Source organism: Littorina saxatilis, linkage group LG15 (genome assembly GCF_037325665.1).
Source record: "Littorina saxatilis isolate snail1 linkage group LG15, US_GU_Lsax_2.0, whole genome shotgun sequence".
NCBI lineage: Eukaryota > Metazoa > Mollusca > Gastropoda > Littorinimorpha > Littorinidae > Littorina > Littorina saxatilis.
In genome coordinates, this window is record NC_090259.1 from 32503050 (window position 1) to 32523584 (window position 20535).

Consider the following 20535-nt stretch of genomic DNA (forward strand, 5'->3'; position numbering starts at 1 on the left):
TTTTGTTTTATAAACCAATTTCTTAACAAGTCGCGTAAGGCGAAAATACAACATTTAGTCAAGTAGCTGTCGAACTCACAGAATGAAACTGAACGCAATGCAACGCAGCAAGACCGTATATTCGTAGCATCGTCAGTCCACCGCTCACGGCAAAGGCAGTGAAATTGACAAGAGGAGCGGGGTAGTAGTTGCGCTGAGAAGGATAGCACGCTTTTCTGTACCTCTCTTCGTTTTAACTTTCTGAGCGTGTTTTTAATCCAAACATATCATATCTATATGTTTTTGGAATCAGGAACCGACAAAGAATAAGATGAAAGTGTTTTTAAATTGATTTCGAAAATTTAATTTTGATAATAATTTTTATATATTTAATTTTCAGAGCTTGTTTTTAATCCAAATATAACATATTTATATGTTTTTGGAATCAGCAATTGATGGCAAATAAGATGCACGTAAATTGGAATCGTTTTAAAAAACAAATTTTTTTTTTTACAATTTTCAGATTTTTAATGACCAAAGCCATAATTAATTTTTAAGCCACCACGCTGAAATGCAATACCGAAGTCCGGGCTTCGTCGAACATTACTTGACCAAATTTTCAACCAATTTGGTTGAAAAATGAGGGCGTGACAGTGCCGCCTTAACTTTCCTGGGCACGAGAACTGGGACGTGCCCTGTGCCCTGTGCCGCGCCCCTCACTCCACCACCATCATGGTGCCCGCCACCCTCAACTGCCCCCCGGGCTGGGCATTGCAGTACACCGGGCACCTGGCGGGACATCATAGTAGCGCATCAGCAGCGACAGAGTTTGTGTGTCTGGACGCTCAGGTAGAGAACAGACCGGGGTCTTCCAATGATCAGGATGGGGACGTTTTCTACTATACGCAAACCAGCTGTGGGAGCTTGCCGTGTCCTCCGTATATCAACGCAAGAGTGGTGACCTGCGTTGTTTGTTCCCTGTAACACAGCTCCTTGGTCTGCGGTTGTCCGATCACTTAAATACGTAGCATGTCTAGTGGAGCTCCGTTGTTTTAGCATTATGGAGCTTATATCTGGATAACGCTTTTTTCACACTTTTATCCTTGTACGTGTATGCACAGCAGTTATATAGCTGTATCGTTCGTGTATGATTCGTTTATAACTCCTGTCACGATCGCCGAACACGCCCAGGAACTTTGTGTCACTTTTTTTTTAAACAATAATTGCATGGTATTTGTTTAAGGACAAAAGTTTTTTATTAGATTAAAAAGAGTTGCAATAATATTGTATTTTTTTCTCCAAAAGACGTACGCTATTGTCACATTCCTTGAAGTAAGCCAAATTGTAAACACACCGATAGCATTACAGTGATAAATCAGCTGTGATGCGCATTTTGTTTCAATCGAAAAACCCATGAAAACGCATCTGAAATGACTTACACCAAACAACTCTGAAAAATCTTAACAAGAGAGTCAGCCCAATGCTTCAGCGTCGCGATCCCTATTCCTCTTTGTTACTGTTTCCCACAATCCGAAGTCTATCCAATTCCAACCAGCCCCACTGGTATACGAACAATTAGATCAAGACGCGATGCACACAAAATAACCGAAATTGAAGAATGCCGTACTTAATCTGATATAACTGCATGAACTTTCTTAATAAAGATTTTCTTCCACGAGTATGCAGTAGGAGGGTCCTGCAGACTTTAATTGTGTGTGTGTGTGTCTGTCTGTCTCGACTTAACAGCTTATTGCTGGGAAACTACTGGGCGCAGTTCGTTCAAAAGTTGATACACTAACTTGATAATAGGTCCGATTGATCGTATTAAAACTTCATAATGTTACCTGGGACCTAAATGCCAAATAATCCACAAAAACGACTCTTAACGGGGGGAGGTTTGGCGGGGGGAGGCACTTCGCCAAAAAGAACCGCCGAACACGAGAAAAGGATGCGTATCGCATGCGAGACGATTTGCAAGCCAGCCAGCGGGTGGGGATTTTGGTCTCGGCAAAGAAACTACAATGCAGTGTTCGGTCTCGGTGAGACTGAAAGAGAGACAGAGAGCACGAGAGAGAGCGACAGGGACACACAGTGATTGAAGGTGGTGGCTTGGTGGCCAAAGGGATCCGGGTTCGATTCCCGGCATGGGCGGTCTATTTTTTTTTTAATTCTTGTTTACTATTGTTTATTATGAACGTTTTAATGTTTTATTTTACTCTAATAATTCTTTTAATTGTGTAAAATAAATTAAAAATTTTTTTTTTAATCCACGTGCACAAGACAAAAACTTTCATACAGATCATAGCTTTGATTAATTGCTGTTTGAACTGTCACCCAGCGATTTATTGTATAAAAAAGTTGTCAATTAATTTGTATTTTGCAATGCTAAACACAGAGAGATATATAGAAACAAATACATACACATACACGTGCACGCACGTACGCAAGCACTCACACACACACACACACACACACACACACACACACACACATACACACACACACACACACACACACACACACACACACACACACACGCGCAGTCTGTCACAAACTAAAGGTAGCAAAAAAAAGGTATTGCGACATTGCATGTGTACTTCATCTTAAACATTCATTCCAATATCATTTCACCCTCTATATCCCACTGAAGAGAGCAATAAATGACAAACAACACTCAAGACAAGACTAAAGACTTCAAAGTTTACTGTCCTTGTAAAAACAAGGACAATTGCCATTCAGTGGCGGCGATCACAGACATAAAATACAGGAACACAATGAATGGGTTTTATTGGAGAGTATATGATATCAGTGCAGTATTACTGTGTCGTCTTTTTGGTTCATAATAAAACGCTTACTAAAAATGAGAACGTCGACTTCAGAGATTTCATGGTAAAAGAGAGAAAGAGGCCGAGAGATACACGCGCGCGCGCAGACATGCACATACACCCACTCACACACACACACACACACACACACACACACGCGCGCGCGCGCGCGTGCACGCACGCACGCACACACGCACATACACCTACGGCCACAGACACAAACACAAACACACACACGCACGCACACATACACACACATCCATGTACGCACGCACGCACACACACACACACACACACACACACACACTCACACACACACACACACACACACACACACACACACACGCAGTCTGTCACAAACTACCTTTAGTTTGTGACAGACTGCGTGTGTGTGTCTGTGTGTGTGTGTGTGTGTGTGTGTGTGTGTGTGTGTGTGTGTGTGTGTGTGTGTATTTGTTATAGTTAATATCTCTGTTGGTACCATCATCCAACCATGGATTCGTTTAAGACTCTACATATATAAATTTACAAAATGTCACATCGGCGTTTTTTAAGACGCGCATGCAAGTCGTCAGTTTCCTGCTTGTGATCCTTAATCATCTTCCCCATGATCTCCTGCGTCTCTTCCAGTTCCACCATTGCGACTGAAGTGTCCTCTTGCGTGTCCAGTAGCTTTTCCAGCAGGTCCTTGGTGTTTTCATCCTTTTCCAGCAGAGCTCGGAACACGCGTCGGACTTCTTGTCGCGTCATAGGGTCACTGCAAACAACAATTCAAATCGAGAGAGGAATGGAGATGTACAGTTGTAGGTTGTAGGTCATATGTTGCCAGTAGTGGGTGAAACTAAGCAGATGTGCGCGCGCGCGCGCGGGTGTGTGTGTGTGTGTGTGTGTGTGTGTGTGTGGGTGTGAGTGTGCAGTGTGTGCGTGTGTGCTTGTGTGTGTGTGTGTATGTGTATGTGTGTGTGTGTGTATGTGTGTGTGTGAGTGTGTGCTTGTGTGTGTGTGTGTGTGGGGGGTGGTGTGTGTGTGTGTGGGGGGGGGGTGGGTGTGGGGGTGGGGGGTGTTTTTCTGTGTTTGTCACTCTCGCAAAATAGATACAATCACATCAGAACACGACCGTAAACAGTTCCCGCTATTGAAACTATACACACACAAAAAAAGGCCGAGGGAGAGATATAACAGAAGAGAATCTTACTCTCTATTAAGGAGGCCGATAAGTCTCCTCTCATAGTTGCTGATGGCATTCTGACAATCCGCCAGCAGCTTGTCGGTGTAGGGCCTTCCCCCGTTGCCATGCAACAGTTTTTTGACGACAAGCAAGAGCTCGCGCACTTGACTCTCACGCTCTTGGAGGCTGCCGACGTTGTTAAACACAACAAATCGGTTGTCGAGGTCCTCCTGAGAAAATTGGGTAAGAAAAAATGGCGACTGTCAGTTTGAATTGGTTGAATGTTGTATCTTTGGCTTTAACGGGCACAATTTTTGAAGACATGAACGCACACAAGTTAAACAAGTCGCGTAAGGCGCGCGAAATTACTACATTTAGTCAAGCTGTCGAACTCACGGAATGAAACTGAACGCACTGTATTTTTTTCACCAAGACAGTACAGCTTCGTCAATCTCCGCGAGAAGGAAATCGCTCACCTCCCACGTGCAAAACGCAGTGATATGCACACGCCAGAATAGCGCGGTAGCGTATTGTGCTAAGCAGGAAAGCGCGCTTTTCTGTATTCGTGTTAATTTTCTGAGCTTGTTTTGAATACAACCTATCATATCTATATGTTTTTGGAATCAGGAAACGATAAAGAATAAGATGAAATCATTTTTGGATCGATTTCTTAAATTTTAATCGTAAGACTAATTAATCTATTTTCGTTAATTGTGATCACATTTTAAGAGTAAACATGACATATGTATATATTTTTAGATTCAGAATGTCATGAAGAATACGATGCAATCAATTTTAAATCTGTTTGCGAAAAATCGATTTTAATGACAACTTTAATGAGCAAACTCATAAATTAATTTGTAAGCTTCCAAGCTGAAATGCAATACCAAAGTCCGGGCGTCGTCGAAGACTACTTGACCAAAATTTCAACCAATTTGGTTTAAAAATGAGAGCGTGACAGTGCCGCCTCAACTTTCACGAAAAGCCGGATATGACGTCATCAAAGACATTTATCCAAAAAATGAAAAAACCGTCTGGGGATATTATACCCAGGAACTCCCTTGTAAAATTTCATGAAGATCGGTCTTGTAGTTTTCTCTAAATCGCTCCACACACACACACACACACACACATGCACCACACCCTCGTCTCGATTCCCCCCTCTACGTTAAAACATTTAGTCAAAACTTGACTAAATGTAAAAAGTTTACAGAGGAACGTGCAGACCATACGTAAGACAAAAATGCAGAAAGGAGGGCAACAACCACCACATATTGTCACGTGGGATAAGAGCATCTTTCTACTTAGACGCACACACAAAATAAAAAAAATAAAAAATAAAAATTAAAAAAATAAAATATTCTGTATTAGGTTCCAGTTACGAAATAAATTAGGCACAGGCAATTTCCTCTGAGTCTGTGCACACCACAGAATTCATTCTTTTTACATTTAGTCAAGTTATGACTAAATGTTTTAACATCGAGGGGGGAATCGAGACGAGGGTCGTAGTGTATGTGCGTGCGTGTGTGTGTGTGTGTGTGTGTGTGTGTGTGTGTGTGTGTGTGTGTGTGTGTGTGTGTGTGTCTGTCTGTGTGTGTGTGTAGAGCGATTCAGACTAAACTACTGGACCGATCTTTATGAAATTTGACATGAGAGTTCCTGGGTATGATATCCCCAGACGTTTTTTTCATTTTTTTGATAAATGTCTTTGAGGCGGCACTGGCACGCCCTCATTTTTCAACCAAATTGGTTGAAATTTTGGTCAAGTAATGTTCGACGAAGCCCGGACTTTGGTATTGCATTTCAGCTTGGTGGCTTAAAAATTAGTTAATGACTTTGGTCATTAAAAATCTGAAAATTGTAAAAAAAATATTTTTTTTATAAAACGATCCAAATTTACGTTCATCTTATTCTCCATCATTTGCTGATTCCAAAAACATATAAATATGTTATATTTGGATTAAAAACAAGCTCTGAAAATTAAATATATACAAATTATTATCAAAAATAAATTTTCGAAATCAATTTAAAAACATTTTCAGCTTATTCCTTGTCGGTTCCTGATTCCAAAAACATATAGATATGATATGTTTGGATTAAAAACACGCTCAGAAAGTTAAAACGAAGAGAGGTACAGAAAAGCGTGCTATCCTTCTCAGCGCAACTATACTACCGCTCTTCTTGTCAATTTCACTGCCTTTGCCGTGAGCGGTGGACTGACGATGCTACGAGTATACGGTCTTGCTGCGTTGCATTGCGTTCAGTTTCATTCTGTGAGTTCGACAGCTACTTGACTAAATGTTGTATTTTCGCCTTACGCGACTTGTTGTATTCTGTGGTGCACACTTCTGCCAGACTGTAGATTTTTGCTATGCACTGCACAAAGTAGCAACTAAGCAGTAGCATCTCTTATAGTGCAAAGTTCTCAAGGAAAAGCACTTGAGATTCAAGCACCAAACTTATCACACACAGTTTTAGTTTCATGAACTCCAACCAGTCCCATCGCCATTTGTTGGCTAGACCAGCATCAATAAGATCTGTCCATGTGTTTTCCGTCAAAACCGGCATCTTTGTCGCAGAAATCGTGTCACCACTTCGTAATGCCTGCCAAAACGCGAGAGAACTTTTTTTGTATCGTGATGCAGAGCGAATCCGAAAGCGAAGAAACCTCACCTACGGGGTTTACCGCATAGCAGTTCGAAAACGCGTTCCGCTTTTTTAAAAAAAAAAAATTTTAAAAAAATAAAAAAAATTAATAAAAATTGCGGATTGACGGAATTTCCGTCAGACTTATTTACAGATTGACGGATTTCAGTCAATTGACGGGCTACTTTCACCCATGTATGATGCTTCACGAGATGGGTCTACATCGCAAGGAAGGGTACCTAAACAGAGTTTCTTCCCACAAGCGGTCAAGACGATACCCGCGCGTCCCTGAATTAGTCTGGTGTTATTGATTGCGGAAAGTGCTGTGTAATCTACTTTAACTTCAACATGGTGCTCAGTTCTGTGATACTTATCTATAAAAAGGCGTGTGTGTGTGTGTGTGTGATTTAATTCGCTGACCACCAGATCTATACATGTTTATTGCATTTTATGTTTTAATTTGTTATTTTTGTTATTTCTACCAGCGACTGCGATTTCTGTCTCGTAAAAAAAATGCATGAGACAGTGACGTGTGTGTGTGTGCGCGCGCGCGTGTGTGTGTGTGTGTGTGTGTGTGCGCGTGTGTGTGTGTGTGTGTGTGTGTGTGTGTTAGTGTCAGTGTGTGTGTGTGTGTGTGTGTGTGTGTGTGTGTGTGTGTGTGTGTGTGTGTGTGTGACTTGAGGCGAGGAAGCTCGAGTGTATACTGCTAGTATTAGTGAATGTATTTTTATGCTTATGGTGTCCAGTGTTGTTTTTACATTTAGTTAAGTTTTGACTAAATGTTTTAACGTAGAGGGGGGAATCGAGACGAGGGTCGTGGTGTATGTGCGTGCGAGCGTGTGTGTGTCTGTGTGTGTGTGTGTGTGTGTGTAGAGCGATTCAGACTAAACTACTGGACCGATCTTTATGAAATTTGGGTATGATATCCCGAGACTGTTTTTTCATTATTTTGATAAATGTATTTGATGACGTCATATCCGGCTTTTCGTGAAAGTTGAGGCGGCACTGTCACGCCCTCATTTTTCAACCAAATTGGTTGAAATTTTGGTCAAGTAATCTTCGACGAAGCCCGGACTTCGGTATTGCATTTCAGCTTGGTGGCTTAAAAATTAATTAATGACTTTGGTCATTAAAAATCTGAAAATTGTACAACAAAATTTTATTTTATAAAACGATTCCAATTTACGTTCATCTTATTCTCCATCATTTGCTGATTCAAAAAACATATAAATATGTTTTATTTGGATTAAAAACAAGCTCTAAAAATTAAATATATAAAAATTATTATCAAAATTAATTTGTCGAAATCAATTTAAAAACATTTTCACCTTATTCCTTGTCGGTTCCTGATTCCAAAAACATATAGATATGATATGTTTGGATTAAAAACACGCTCAGAAAGTTAAAACGAAGAGAGGTACAGAAAAGCGTGCTATCATTCTCAGCGCAACTACTACCCCGCTCTTCTTGTCAATTTCACTGCCTTTGCCGTGAGCAGTGGACTGACGATGCTACGAGTATACGGTCTTGCTGCGTTGCATTGCGTTCAGTTTCATTCTGTGAGTTCGACAGCTACTTGACTAAATGTTGTATTTTCGCCTTACGCGACTTGTTAAATTAATGTTGTTGATCAGTTTGTATAAATGATGCGTGTGCTGGTGTAAATGGCTGGATTGAAATGTTTGTTAACCGCAATGTCATCACAAATTCCCAACCCTGGGCAATTAAAGATTTTGTATTCTGTCCTTAATTGAGCCCGAAGTCGACTTTGCAAAGTCTTTTTACCGAAAACTCAGTGCTAAAGCTTCTTACGGCCAGCTTCGCGAAGTATACTTCGCTAAGTCTACTTCGCCCAGTTAAGGACAGGCTGTAGAACCGGTAGAAGTTACCTTGATCAGTTTCCGGAGTGCTGGTGGTGCCCTCTCCAGTTTCTCCTTCACATAATCCTCGCAACGACCTTCACCTTGACCTCTGGCCAGTTTGTCGCCAAACGTGAAGATGGCGATCATGTGACGCAAAACCTCGGGTCCAAACAAGGTGCGAATCTGTTCCACGGTTTCAACCTTTAAAACAAAGAAAATAATAATGTTGGAAAGACATAGAAACAAAACGTTAGACAGAGTTTTGCAATAGACGGAAGGCGTACGTGTTACAATCTTGTGAATACTTGTGTTGAAACATGTTGTGGTGATCATCTGTCAGATACAGCATGCAAAGCGTCACGCTCATCAGATATAATCACCTATGTCATTTTTGAGTGTCAGGTTAACACGCTATTGTGCACGTAGAATAAAGGGTATGCATAAAGAAAAAAATTCTGAACCATCTTTCTACCTCATTTTAGTTAGAAGTTGCAAACTGCCTATCTCGAGCGGTTGACAACGGGATAAGCGAGAGTTATAAAGAGCTGGCAGCAAAGTTTTCAAATGTGCATACCTTCACAATCTCTTAACAAGTTTTCATGATAGAAGCTTTAAGATATAATTGCTATTCTGACCTAGTTCTATGGTCGACTTCTCGTCCAGACTCGATTAGTATGTCTCCCCCTGAAGCCGTCATGAGGTAAGTCATAAATCTCGTGTGGAGAAAAACAATTTAGCAGGATGTTCTACATTACATCTCAATCTTTTGATCAATATATATAATAAGGTCTTCGCGTCTTAGCAAATTAGTAGAAATAAATAAATTTGAATACGATCGAGGAGTCGAAAATCTCGTCCTGTTAATATATGAGGAGCCATTTTGGGGCGATGGTGAAGTGAATTTTACAAACGTTAATCACCCCTTGTGGTGTATGTTCTCACTTCCTAGCGAATCAACAATGGTGTCCTTAATAGGTCTAATTGCCTCTGAGGACGTCAAGAAGAATTAGTCAGTCAGATTGTTCTCACCTGGTCTGCCGTAAAGCGCCCCCCAATCACCACACACAGCGCGTGAGGGCCGGGGAGGACCATTCCAATGCAGTTCCGGATCTCTTTCAGTAGCAGCTCCTCCGACGTGTTCGTGTCAAAAAATCCTGGCGTGTCCACAACCTGAAAACGAGGGCAAGAACAAGATCACGATGAAAATGTACTCTCCTCCTCTATTTCCCCTTTTACAAAATGTAATCTTCTTATCGTTATCCGACAAACGTTATATTCGTCCGCCAAATCAGATATTATATTGTGTTTAAAAACATGCTCATAAGCGTAGCTTGTTGTGCTCCATTTGTTTCATTGATTGTGTGCGGCCTTGTTATTTGTAATTATCTGAATAATAACTGATAAACCAAATCGTTTTCTTCAGAAATATGGACAACACAACATGAACATGAACACGGACCGGTTTCAACACAAGGTTTTCATCAGCAAATAAAATGAAAGGAGAGTTGACAGAAAGAGAAAGAAGAAAATCAGTAAAGAAGAGGACAGACAGTACAGTACCTAAAGCCTGTCATTAATTATTAATTGGGCGAAGTCGACTACGCGAAGTATATGCTTCGCGAAGCTGGCCGCACCCAGAGTTGTCTGTACAAAAAAAGACTTCGCGAAGTCGACTTCGGGCTCAATAATTAAGGACCGCCTTAAACTTACTTACTTACTTACTGCCTTTCACGCCTTAAAGCCTGTCATTAACTGGGCGAAGTCAACTACGCAAAGTATGCTTCGCGAAGCTGGCTGCGCGAAGCTTTAACACTGAGTTTTCTATTCTTCTTCTTCAGCGTTCCAGAATTTTCTGGTTACGTGTGAGCTCGTTTGCCCATTTGGGTTCCCCACACTATACTCTGAGAGCATAGTCAGCTTCACTCCGCTTTCGTTGAGTAGGCATGCTGGGTATTTTCGTGTTTCCATAACCCACAGAACTCTGACATGGATTACAGGATCTTTTCCGTGCGCACTTGGTCTTGTGCTTGCGTGTACACACGAAGGGGGTTAAGTCACTAGCAGGTCTGCACATAAGTTGACCTGGGAGATCGGAAAAATCTCCACTCTTAACCCACCAGGCGGCAGCGACCGGGATTCGAACTCATGACCTCCCGATTAGGAGGCCGACGTCTTACCACCACGCCACTGCGCCCGTCTGAGTTTTCTATAATTAAAAAAAGACTTCGCGAAGTCGACTTCGGGCTCAATAATTAAGGACCTCCTTAAAGCCTGTCTTTAATTAGGCGAAGTCGACTACGCTTAGTATACTTCGCGAAGCTGGACGCACAGAGCTTTAGCACTGAGTTTTCGGTAAAAAGACTTCGCGATGTCTTCGCGAAGTCGACTTCGGGCTCAATAAAGAATCGCCTTTACGTTCAACTAATAAAGAACAAAGTCTAAGGAACATAGTCATTGTAACAAAAAAAATTAGGCGCTAAACTAACACGCTATTATACACGGAAAGATTTCCGTACTTAGGAAATTAACCATGTGTTCTTCTTATTGTGGCATGAACTTAATTATATACCTCCCGAATCGATATACCCGCCTGTCCTTCTGTCATGAAGTATTTCCATAACAGTTGTGGTGATTATAAACATAAACCCTTACAATAGTTCAAAGACCTGTCCGTCCATCCGAGACAATTTTGAACAAGTGCCCAACTGGGTGGGGCATAAGCGCTGATTCGGATTGGTTGACATCCCAAGAATCTCAATTCCAACGACCCAGCGCTTGCTTTCCACCAATTTGGTAATTTTCTCGCACATGATCCCTGGACATTCGGAGGATATGGCGACATGTTCGTAAAGATAAAGAATGTTTTTATTAAACAAGAATGGTAGGTTATTGGAACGTTATCAGTCTATCTGTGTTTTTTGGAGTTCATAAAGATGACCTACCTCAACGGGGACACCGAATCTGACGGCTTTGTACATCTGGCAGGATGGGGTTTGCGAGTCGAATCCATCTCCTACTTCAAAGCGGGTTAGACCCAGAATTGTGTTGCCAGTAGAACTCTTCCCGTTGCCAGTCATCCCGACCAACACCAGACGGCACTCTGTGTCTGGGAAACCCACGTCTGCTGCTGTGGTTCAGTTCAACGCAGATTTTGGTTTTGGAAAACACACACACCCACATGCACAAAAATGTTCACACACTCACAGACAGACAGACACACACACAGCCACACAGACACGCACACACATATGTTCACACACTCACAGACAGACACACAGACACAGACACACACACACACACACACACAAACACAAACACACACACACACAAACACACACACACACACACACACGCACTCTCTCTCAGACACACACACACACACACACACACACACACGCGCACACACACACACGCACTCTCTCTCACACACACACACACACACACACGCACACACACACACACACGCACTCTCTTTCAGAAGCACACACACACACACACACACACACACACACACACACACGCGCGCACACTCTCTTTCAGACACACACACACACACAAACACACACACACAAACACACACACACAAACACACACACACAAACACACACACACACACACACACTCTCTCTCTCAGGCACACAGACACACACACACACACACACACACACACACACACACACACAATGCACAATAGCACTAACACGTGACACTTACCAAACGTCGTCCCTGCACTATTTGCAGACTGTGCCTGCCTTCCTGCGGGTCCGGTTATTGTTTGTGATTCCATTGTGTTTTTGTGGTCTATGCTGTAGAACGAAGAAAAACTTATGAAGCAGTATGGTACCCCTTAACAAATACATGTAAATAACCTTGCTATAAAGTAGACTCACCTCAGACACTTCTTTGTTGCTATGAGAGCTATTTTGAACTGTATGCCTTTCTACTTCAATGAGGAAAATAGAAGGCCGGTGTAACACGAGAAAATTACTCCCACGAGATTTTTACTCCGGAGTAAACATTTCGTACGAAAATATTACTCCCTTTACGAAAAAAGTACTCCCCCATTACACGAGAAAATTACTCCCCACGACAGGTGAGTTCCGAGTAAACATTTCGTACAAAAATGTTACTCCCCTGACGAATAAATAACGAATAAATTACTTCACCCTAACACGATCAATTTAACTCCTCATGCCAGGTGTACGAAATATTTACTCCCTCGTCCTCTGTTAGTCTTAGTGGTGGAAGGGGTGGAGGGAGAGTAGCGTGACATTCGTTTGCGCGAGATCACATATTGGCATTAACCCTTCGCCCGCATCCCATTTTCGCGTATGAGATTTTTTTCTGGAAGTACAAAAAATGGGGAGTACAAATTTCGTGGAGGGAGACATTTTTTCGTGCCTTGGAGAGTTCTTTTCTCGTACGAAAGGTCAATCAATCAATAGAATTTATTTCCAAAATGCAAAAGCACATGATTTTGTTTTAAATGTTGCAGTGTACTCGGAGTAAGAATTTCGTTCGAAAGTTTTACTCCGGAGTAAATGTTTCGTGGAGTAAAATGTCGTGTTAAAACCGGCACGAATTGAGAAGAATCTTTCTTTCTTTCTTTATTTGGTGTTTAACGTCGTTTTCAACCATTCAAGGTTATATCGCGACGGGAATTGAGAAGAAAGTACAGTACTTGTTAGGTCATTTCAAAACGGGTTTCTGCCAAATTAAACTCCAGAATATATGATAGTCTTCCGATTACATATTGAAACACTATATGTCTATAGTCTGACAACAAGACTTTAAAATTACTGTGCTTCTCACTTACAGGTGCACGGAGCCTCTAGGGATCTATCTATTTGACATAATACTAATTTTCATTGGCCTTCTTGCCAGGAGTCGAAAACTGCGACAGCAAAAAATGTGCGAATTAATTTTCCTCATTGTCCTTGATCAGGTCCCGCACGTGAACTAATTATGTACGCCAAAAGCCTACAAGGAAGTCTTTTAGTCTCAACGAAAGAGAGAATTCTTTCTATACTGGGTAGTTTACTTCAAGACGTTGTGTTTGATTACGTAAGAAAATTGTTTTTGTTTTTTATTTGGGTCCATTTTGGCACACCGCACACAGCCTTTAGCTCCAAAACGTTATCACGGGGAATATGAATTACATTTTGGAGGGAATGCGAACCGACAAACCGCAGAAATGTCATTTGGATGGTAACATTTAAAGATATGTGTAGTCATCTGTGGGATATTTGTGTAAATGATTTGACTGTTTATATTATCTTTATCTGCGACAAAAAAGACAAATCGTTGCTTGAAGAGTGCTCTGAGAGGAGCAGCATCTTTAAGATCATCACGTAAACAACAATGGTATTTACCTTCCCGTGTGTATCCCATTGCATATCAATGAACATCCGACCAGGCTCTTTACATAGGATGAGACTATCCTTTCCTAAAGATACATACCAAACATGTTCAGTGCTGTGCGCTCTACGCGGAGTTGTAATTTCATGTTGAATTGTAATTTATTTTTTTTACGACATGTATGGCAATCTGCGATTATAATTTTGAAAACGGTTGGCACTCTGCCCATGAATGAGCCAGGCTGTTGTTGCTTCACTCCATGGCAAGATGACGGGGAACATACTATGCGGAAATCTGAACCGTAACTGCACGTGCAAGACAGCTACACCTTTATTTTGTATTGTGAACAACCATTGTATACAATTTAATCATTCTTATCAGTTTCAAATGACCTTTTTTTTTAGTTTGATTTATTGTGTTGCCCATCATTCTTTACAGTTGCCTGAAACAGAAAACTAAAATTGACCAAATGATGCGCGCCCTATCTTTTGCCCCCCCCCCCTCTCTCCCCCCCCCCCCCCCCCCCCCCCCCCCCGTCGTTTCTCCGAAAGAAGAGAAAATCCGCCGGTTGCCTGAAACAGATCTGAAATCTAAAATTTACCAAATGGTACCCTATAGTATCTGAACGACGAAAAGAGTTTCCGCTTGTTGCCCCCATTTCCCTGCCTGACAGATCGATCAGCGGACATTGGTCAGCTGAAGTTACTGTAGTAGTGGCACTCCCCATTGTCTGCTGGTATTTCGGGCGAGCACCGCCCCACTCATGCGCATGTCCAAGGCTTGACTGATATGACATCACTTCCTGTCCATAGGAGGGCGACACGTTGTGGTATTCATCAGAGGCAAATGAAACATTTTCGAATACTCCTCTGGAGGAAAGGTAGGGTTTGACAGCGTCGCAACTGTGACACCGGTAGATATTGTCATCATTGTGAGCACGGCAGACGACGTTTTCACACACCCACATGCTGCACATACACAGACAGTAGAAAATCCAGATCATTTAATGCGAGTTGAACACAAAATGACACGCAGACTGTTGTTTAATTCTGAGGTTGAACTTTCACTATGGTGAAAAAGAACTGAGTAAAAACGTAGTGCTGAGCACATCGGTACAAATCTCTGAAGGGGATGGTTACCCAAGTGCATGGTTACGACACTCATTCGGGACGCGTCTTCTTCTTCTTCTTCTTCTTCGGCGTTCCAGTCGGGACGCGTCTAAATTGTCCCTCGTGTTCCCTCCCAACGCACGATTATGACCCATTTAAAAAAAAAAAACAACTAAAAATCAACAACACAAAATAACCTTACCTACCTTACATTTTTGCAAAGTTTGAAACTTGCTCTTTTAGAAAATATATGAAACATTTGAAAGAACATAGTTACCTTTTGTTGTCTTCACATCCAGTCAAACTACCTCTTTGCAGCAAAAAACCAAAAACAATTTCTACGTCATGGGTTCATCATACACAATGTCATGATCGACACTTTCATTGTCCGAATCATCACCCAAATCATCGTCCATTGGCACAAACTCGTCATCAGAATCTAAAATATCCTCTCCGCTATCATCATCACTAAGGTCAAGATCAGAACCGTCCTGAAAAACAAGTTCTAGCACTCTTTTCAAGTTAATACGTCTTGCAGCAGAACGATTCGCCATCTTGGAAAAGTCAAAACACGTGGGTCGCACACATGTGGTCGCACACCGTCAAAAAAATCAAATGATTCCCAACAATTGAAGGGAAGGAACTGTTTACAGTGAATGGTTCCACTGTAGACAGGCAGAAGTTTATTGCGGGGGTTGTTTCACTTAGTCAGCGGGGCCGTTCACACCGTTAAAAATTCGTGATATCAGTCGGAATTAAACTTCAGATGTGTCGGCAACGCTAAGCACAGCTGTCGGAATTCCAGTTCAGACACGTAGCGAATGAGTTCTGTTTTCGAATGCTTCGTGTGACTTTGTTTCTGGACTAGTGGTCAGGAGTGGTGGTACCGCTGTGCGCCTGAAACCCTACGCTTCCTTTGGATACTATGTGTAAAACTCGATGAATGCCTGATAATTGATCATGATTAGAGTAATTACTTTAATTAATTAGGCATACGATTTAAATCTTCTTTTTTTTAAACGAATCGTTTTGTTATCAACACAACTATTGCTCTGTACCTGTGTTCGTATGGTTGGTGAGTGAGTAATGTCATACAATTAGGGACATCAGTTCCGCATGTTGGTTTTAAATATTTGCACGGGGACCCAGGTACAGCCTAATTACTTCTCTTTTAAGACCTCCAGAATCTGAGACAATCAGATCTTAAGAAGGAGAGAGTGATAATATGTGACCCTCCACCACGAAACGAGTCGCATGTCACCTGTGCATGATTTTCATATTTTTACATTTTCCTTAAAGTGTTTTGTATGCTCTATCCAGTGGTGAAAACCGTTTTAGAAAAGAGCGAAAACTGTTGCCTGTGACTAAGGTGACCCTCACACTGTTACCAGACACTCCCCGGACTTTTATTCCCCCCTCTGCTTCTTTACCTCTGTAAACTTGTAGAGCTAGTTATTTTTCGATAATGACCCAGCAACCAAACAAATAACGAGCCAGCAACAGCCTGAATCCTCGATAGCGCAATGGGTTGAGAAGCTGTTCTGTTTTGGTACTACTTTTGCGACTGAAAAGTTCCGAACGCTCTATACGTACGAAATATACATCTCTGGAGCAAACAATACAAACATACCGCATTTAAATTAACAACTACAGGCCTGAACACATGAATCTCCATATAAAATCCATGAGTTAGGTTGTTTTCTGAATCTAGATCTGCCGTGCACACACCGTTCATCACAAGCAAATTCCCAAGGCAAGTAACTCATACTCTTGCCGACAAGAGTAGTTCCCCTTCTTTTAACGCAGTTTCTTCGACAACACTGACTGCAATCCGACGGTCAGTTTTCAACAATATTTCATTTTATAAAAAGATCACACGCAACAAAATGCACACATCTCATCAATTTAAACAACATAAAGCGGTTTCATACACTATTTTCCCCAGAAAACTGAACTTCATACAGTAATTAACGTTCGAACACGGGTGCAAAAGTTCGTCTGCTAGTCCCATTTGACGAAAGAACATTATCCTAACACGATACTAAAACATAAACAGAACACACAATATCTGCCTTTACCGCCACAGCAGAATAACAGCATATCTGTGTACTTGATTTTAGTCTAAAACAGGGAAATTGACAAAAAGTGTTAACAGAATGGAATGATTTGCACGGAACTATACAACCGCGCATTAATCGATCGCCTGCGCAGGTTGACTGGTTGAGTGATTCGGATTCGATCAAACTTTCGCACAAAAACTCCTGTTTTCTTTGAATAACTGAAGAAAGGAGGAATAAAGAGGTTACACACCTCGTCTCAGTGATTATTAAAAATAATGGTCTCAGTTCGCGGTCATGAAAAAGCTCGCTGAAGCTCGCATTTTTCATGATCCGCCAACTTCGACCATTATTTTTAATAATCACTGAGACTCGGCATGTAACCTCTACATATTAAGCCCAGCGCAGAACCGCGCGAGGTGACATGCGACTCATTTCGTGGTAGAGGGTCACATATTAGGGTAAATTTCGGGAAGTAACAAAACAAGAATGGTAAGGTATTGGAACGTGTTAATCTTAGCAACACAAGTCCGCGTGAACGTCTTATTTTTTTCAAATTAAAACGTTCCAATAATCTTTCCATTTTTTGTGTGGAACGTTAGCAGTCTCTCTGTCTTGGGAGTTATGAACAACAAGTCTCCGAAAAGAAGGTCTTAAAATGAAGGGTGTCTTAAATCGGGGGTCTTAACAGTTTTTTTGTTTTTGTTTGTTTGTTTGTGTGTTGTTGCTGCATTTGGAAATGGCGGTTAAAATGGATAAGGCGTGAGAGGTTCCCATAAGTGAAAGGCTGCCGCAACACACAAGGACACTCATGTAACGAAAACTATCAAGCGTGGAGACTATGCTTAATTCTTCTTCTTCTTCTGCGTTCATGGGCTGAAACTCCCCCGTACACTCGTGTTTTTGAACGAGTGGAATTTTACGTGTATGACCGTTTTTACCCCGCCATTGAGGCAGCTATACGCCGCTTTCGGAGGAAGCATGCTGGGTATTATCGTGTTTCTATAACCCACCGAACTCTGACATGGAATACAGGATCTTTTCCGTGCGCACTTGGTCTTGTGCTTGCGTGTACACACATAAGTTGACCTGGGAGATCGGAAAAATCTCCACACTTAACCCACCAGGCGGCCGCGGCCGGGATTCGAACCCTCGACCTTCCGATTAAGAGGCCGACGTCTTACCACCCCGCCACAGCGCCCGGCCATGCTTAATTCAAAAGGATTGATTAGTTGACAGAGATGCATGAAGCAGACATCGAGGGCCCCGACCGTTCCAGACTCTGCGCCTCTAGAATAGGCTTGCCCGCCATCTCCGAGTGCATATTATATATATCTATATAGATAAGCTGCCGAACGCAAAAGTCTAAGACTTCTTCGCAAGCACCATGAAGCATTATTTTTGCTGATGGTCGTTACCACCAATTTCGGTTATCTCTTCCCAAACAAAGAGGTTTTTTAAGAGGTTGGGGGGGGGGGACTTTCGGGAAGATTTACCCTACACAGCACAGGGATTTTGTCAGGCGTTGGCCCCTTTGTGACTGACGAAGTGATGGTTGAATTTTAAAATGACGGGGTTGTGTTCTTCTCACATTCGGTCAAATAATGTATTGGCCTTGTGAGGTCACGATAAGACTCTGTTGTATTAGCATAGTTGATGGTGGCAGTAGGCTAACCATGTCTTTGTTTGGCCCCACGGAACATAGAATGCAGCGCACTAGTCGTGTTCTCTGGTCCTTACATTGAATGACGCAACGCAGAAAAATGTAACAATTCCCGGTCTAACAAATATTCAATACGTCTGCCAAATAATACAAGCCAACCTCGAATCAATACACCATTCCATTGATATGCTTCAAACACGATCAATACCAAAGCTTTTGAATATCCCAGCTTGAGCTTGTGACTGGATTGACAGAACCTATTTTAATAACCTCGTAGCGCAAACTGTTCGTCAAAGTAGTGCCTGTCTGTCTGTCTGTCTGTCTGTCTGTCTCTCTCTCTGTCTCTCTCTCTCTGTCTCTCTCTGTCTTTCTCTCTCTCTCTCTCTGTCTCTCTATGTCTCTCTCCCTCTCTCTCTGTGTCTCTCACTCTCTCTCTCTCTATGTCTCTGTCTTTCTCTCTCTCTCTCTCTCTCTCTCTCTCTCTCTCTCTCTCTCTCTCTCTCTCTCTCTCTCTCTCTCTCTCTCTCTCTCTCTCTCTCTCTCTCTCTCTCTCTCTCTCTCTCTCTCTCTCTCTCTGTTTGTCTGCAGACGTTTTCCATGGAATGTTGCTGGTGTATGTTGTCTTGTCGCGTGGCCTGCACTCAATTACGACGAGCTTAAGTTTAATCAAAACTGAGAAGAATTATTTCTGAACAAGCGACTCCCGCTGCATTGTATAGTGAAAGCAGTTTCATGGCGTCGACACCATGACCAGATAATCAGGAAGTAGCAATCTCCTTTTAGTTACAATTCAATCCTTCATTACTACTTGTGCCGTAAACCTAGAATCCCATGAAGATATACACAAACTGTAAAAACCTACCTTAAGAGAGATCCCTGCTTTATATCCCTGAGCCCGGGAACAGACTACTTCCAATTCAGTGAATTCAGCGAACGACAAGAAGAAGATATCCCTGAGCTGGTAAATATCACGTTGAATTTGACGTGTGAGTCACAGTTCTAGATAGGTTGGTATGTATAGCTTATTGCGCAGCTTATTACTCAAACGATTGGTGTGGGCGTCAACACGGGAAATGCCAAATCAAGTCAAATGCCAATGGATCAATAGTTAATGTCACACGCTTTCCTTCTTTGCCACTGCTAAAGCAAACGTGTGCAAGATTGTATGTTACACGCTTTGGAGCATGTGCAAGAACGGATTCAAACTCGAAATCGTCCCTCCAAAAGCCCCAAAATGCACACACGACTTTTATTTCTCCTGTTGTTATCGTTTCTTCTCTTTACAAATTCTTCAACGCTGAGAATACTGAAAACGGCATCCCAGACGACAGTACTGTTTCCATACTCGAATTTAGCTGCCCTTGGAAAGTGGCTCGCTCAGGAGGCCTGTTAGTCATTTAGGAACCTACGCTAACAAGATGGCGCGAGCTTCCATTCAAATTAGCTTAGGCAACGAAGGTTCGATGACGTCATCCAATAGTCACATCACAGAAGGAAATGTACACAGGCTGAACGTAGCCCATTTTGGCTCGACTTATTAGACAGAGAGGCTTGAAGAGAATGATAATAACAAAGTCATTAACAGAGTGCAGACCTCAATTGTCGTAAGAACGCACAATTTATTGTTTTCTGATGGTTATAACCGGAAGTAGCTTTCGATAATGGGGCAGACAACTCCACCAAACCCTTCAAGGCTTACTTCCCTTCTTTGTTGTCAGTTTGTTCTCTCTCTCTCTCTCTCTCTCTCTCTCTCTCTCTCTCTCTCTCTCTCTCTCTCTCTCTCTCTCTCTCTCTCTCTCTCTCTCAGGGGTCCTGATTTGGCCTATATGTTCCGCTGGACCCAAAAAGCAACAACTAACTAACTAACT

At 42.0% G+C, this 20535-nt stretch overlaps 1 protein-coding gene across 6 annotated transcripts; it reads right to left on the minus strand.

The window, feature by feature from the left end:
- Nucleotides 1-2665: 2665 nt before the first annotated feature.
- On the minus strand, nt 2666-20085 carry LOC138949098 (GTPase IMAP family member 9-like). 6 transcript variants are annotated; one of them, XM_070320840.1, is made up of 8 exons: nt 19530-20085; nt 14450-14806; nt 12195-12286; nt 11423-11604; nt 9510-9650; nt 8508-8681; nt 4000-4202; nt 2666-3561 (listed from the first exon to the last, which is right to left on the minus strand). In XM_070320840.1, exons 2-8 carry the CDS (start codon nt 14803-14805, stop codon nt 3330-3332), a joined length of 1380 nt encoding a protein of 459 aa, XP_070176941.1. In that variant the 5' UTR covers nt 14806; nt 19530-20085; the 3' UTR covers nt 2666-3329. The 6 variants fall into 6 exon arrangements, with proteins under 6 accessions (XP_070176941.1, XP_070176940.1, XP_070176944.1 ...); XM_070320839.1 differs by having other exon boundaries at nt 11423-11607; nt 19530-20083; XM_070320843.1 differs by lacking the exon at nt 14450-14806 and having other exon boundaries at nt 19530-20076.
- Between the last annotated feature and the right edge of the window lie 450 nt (nt 20086-20535).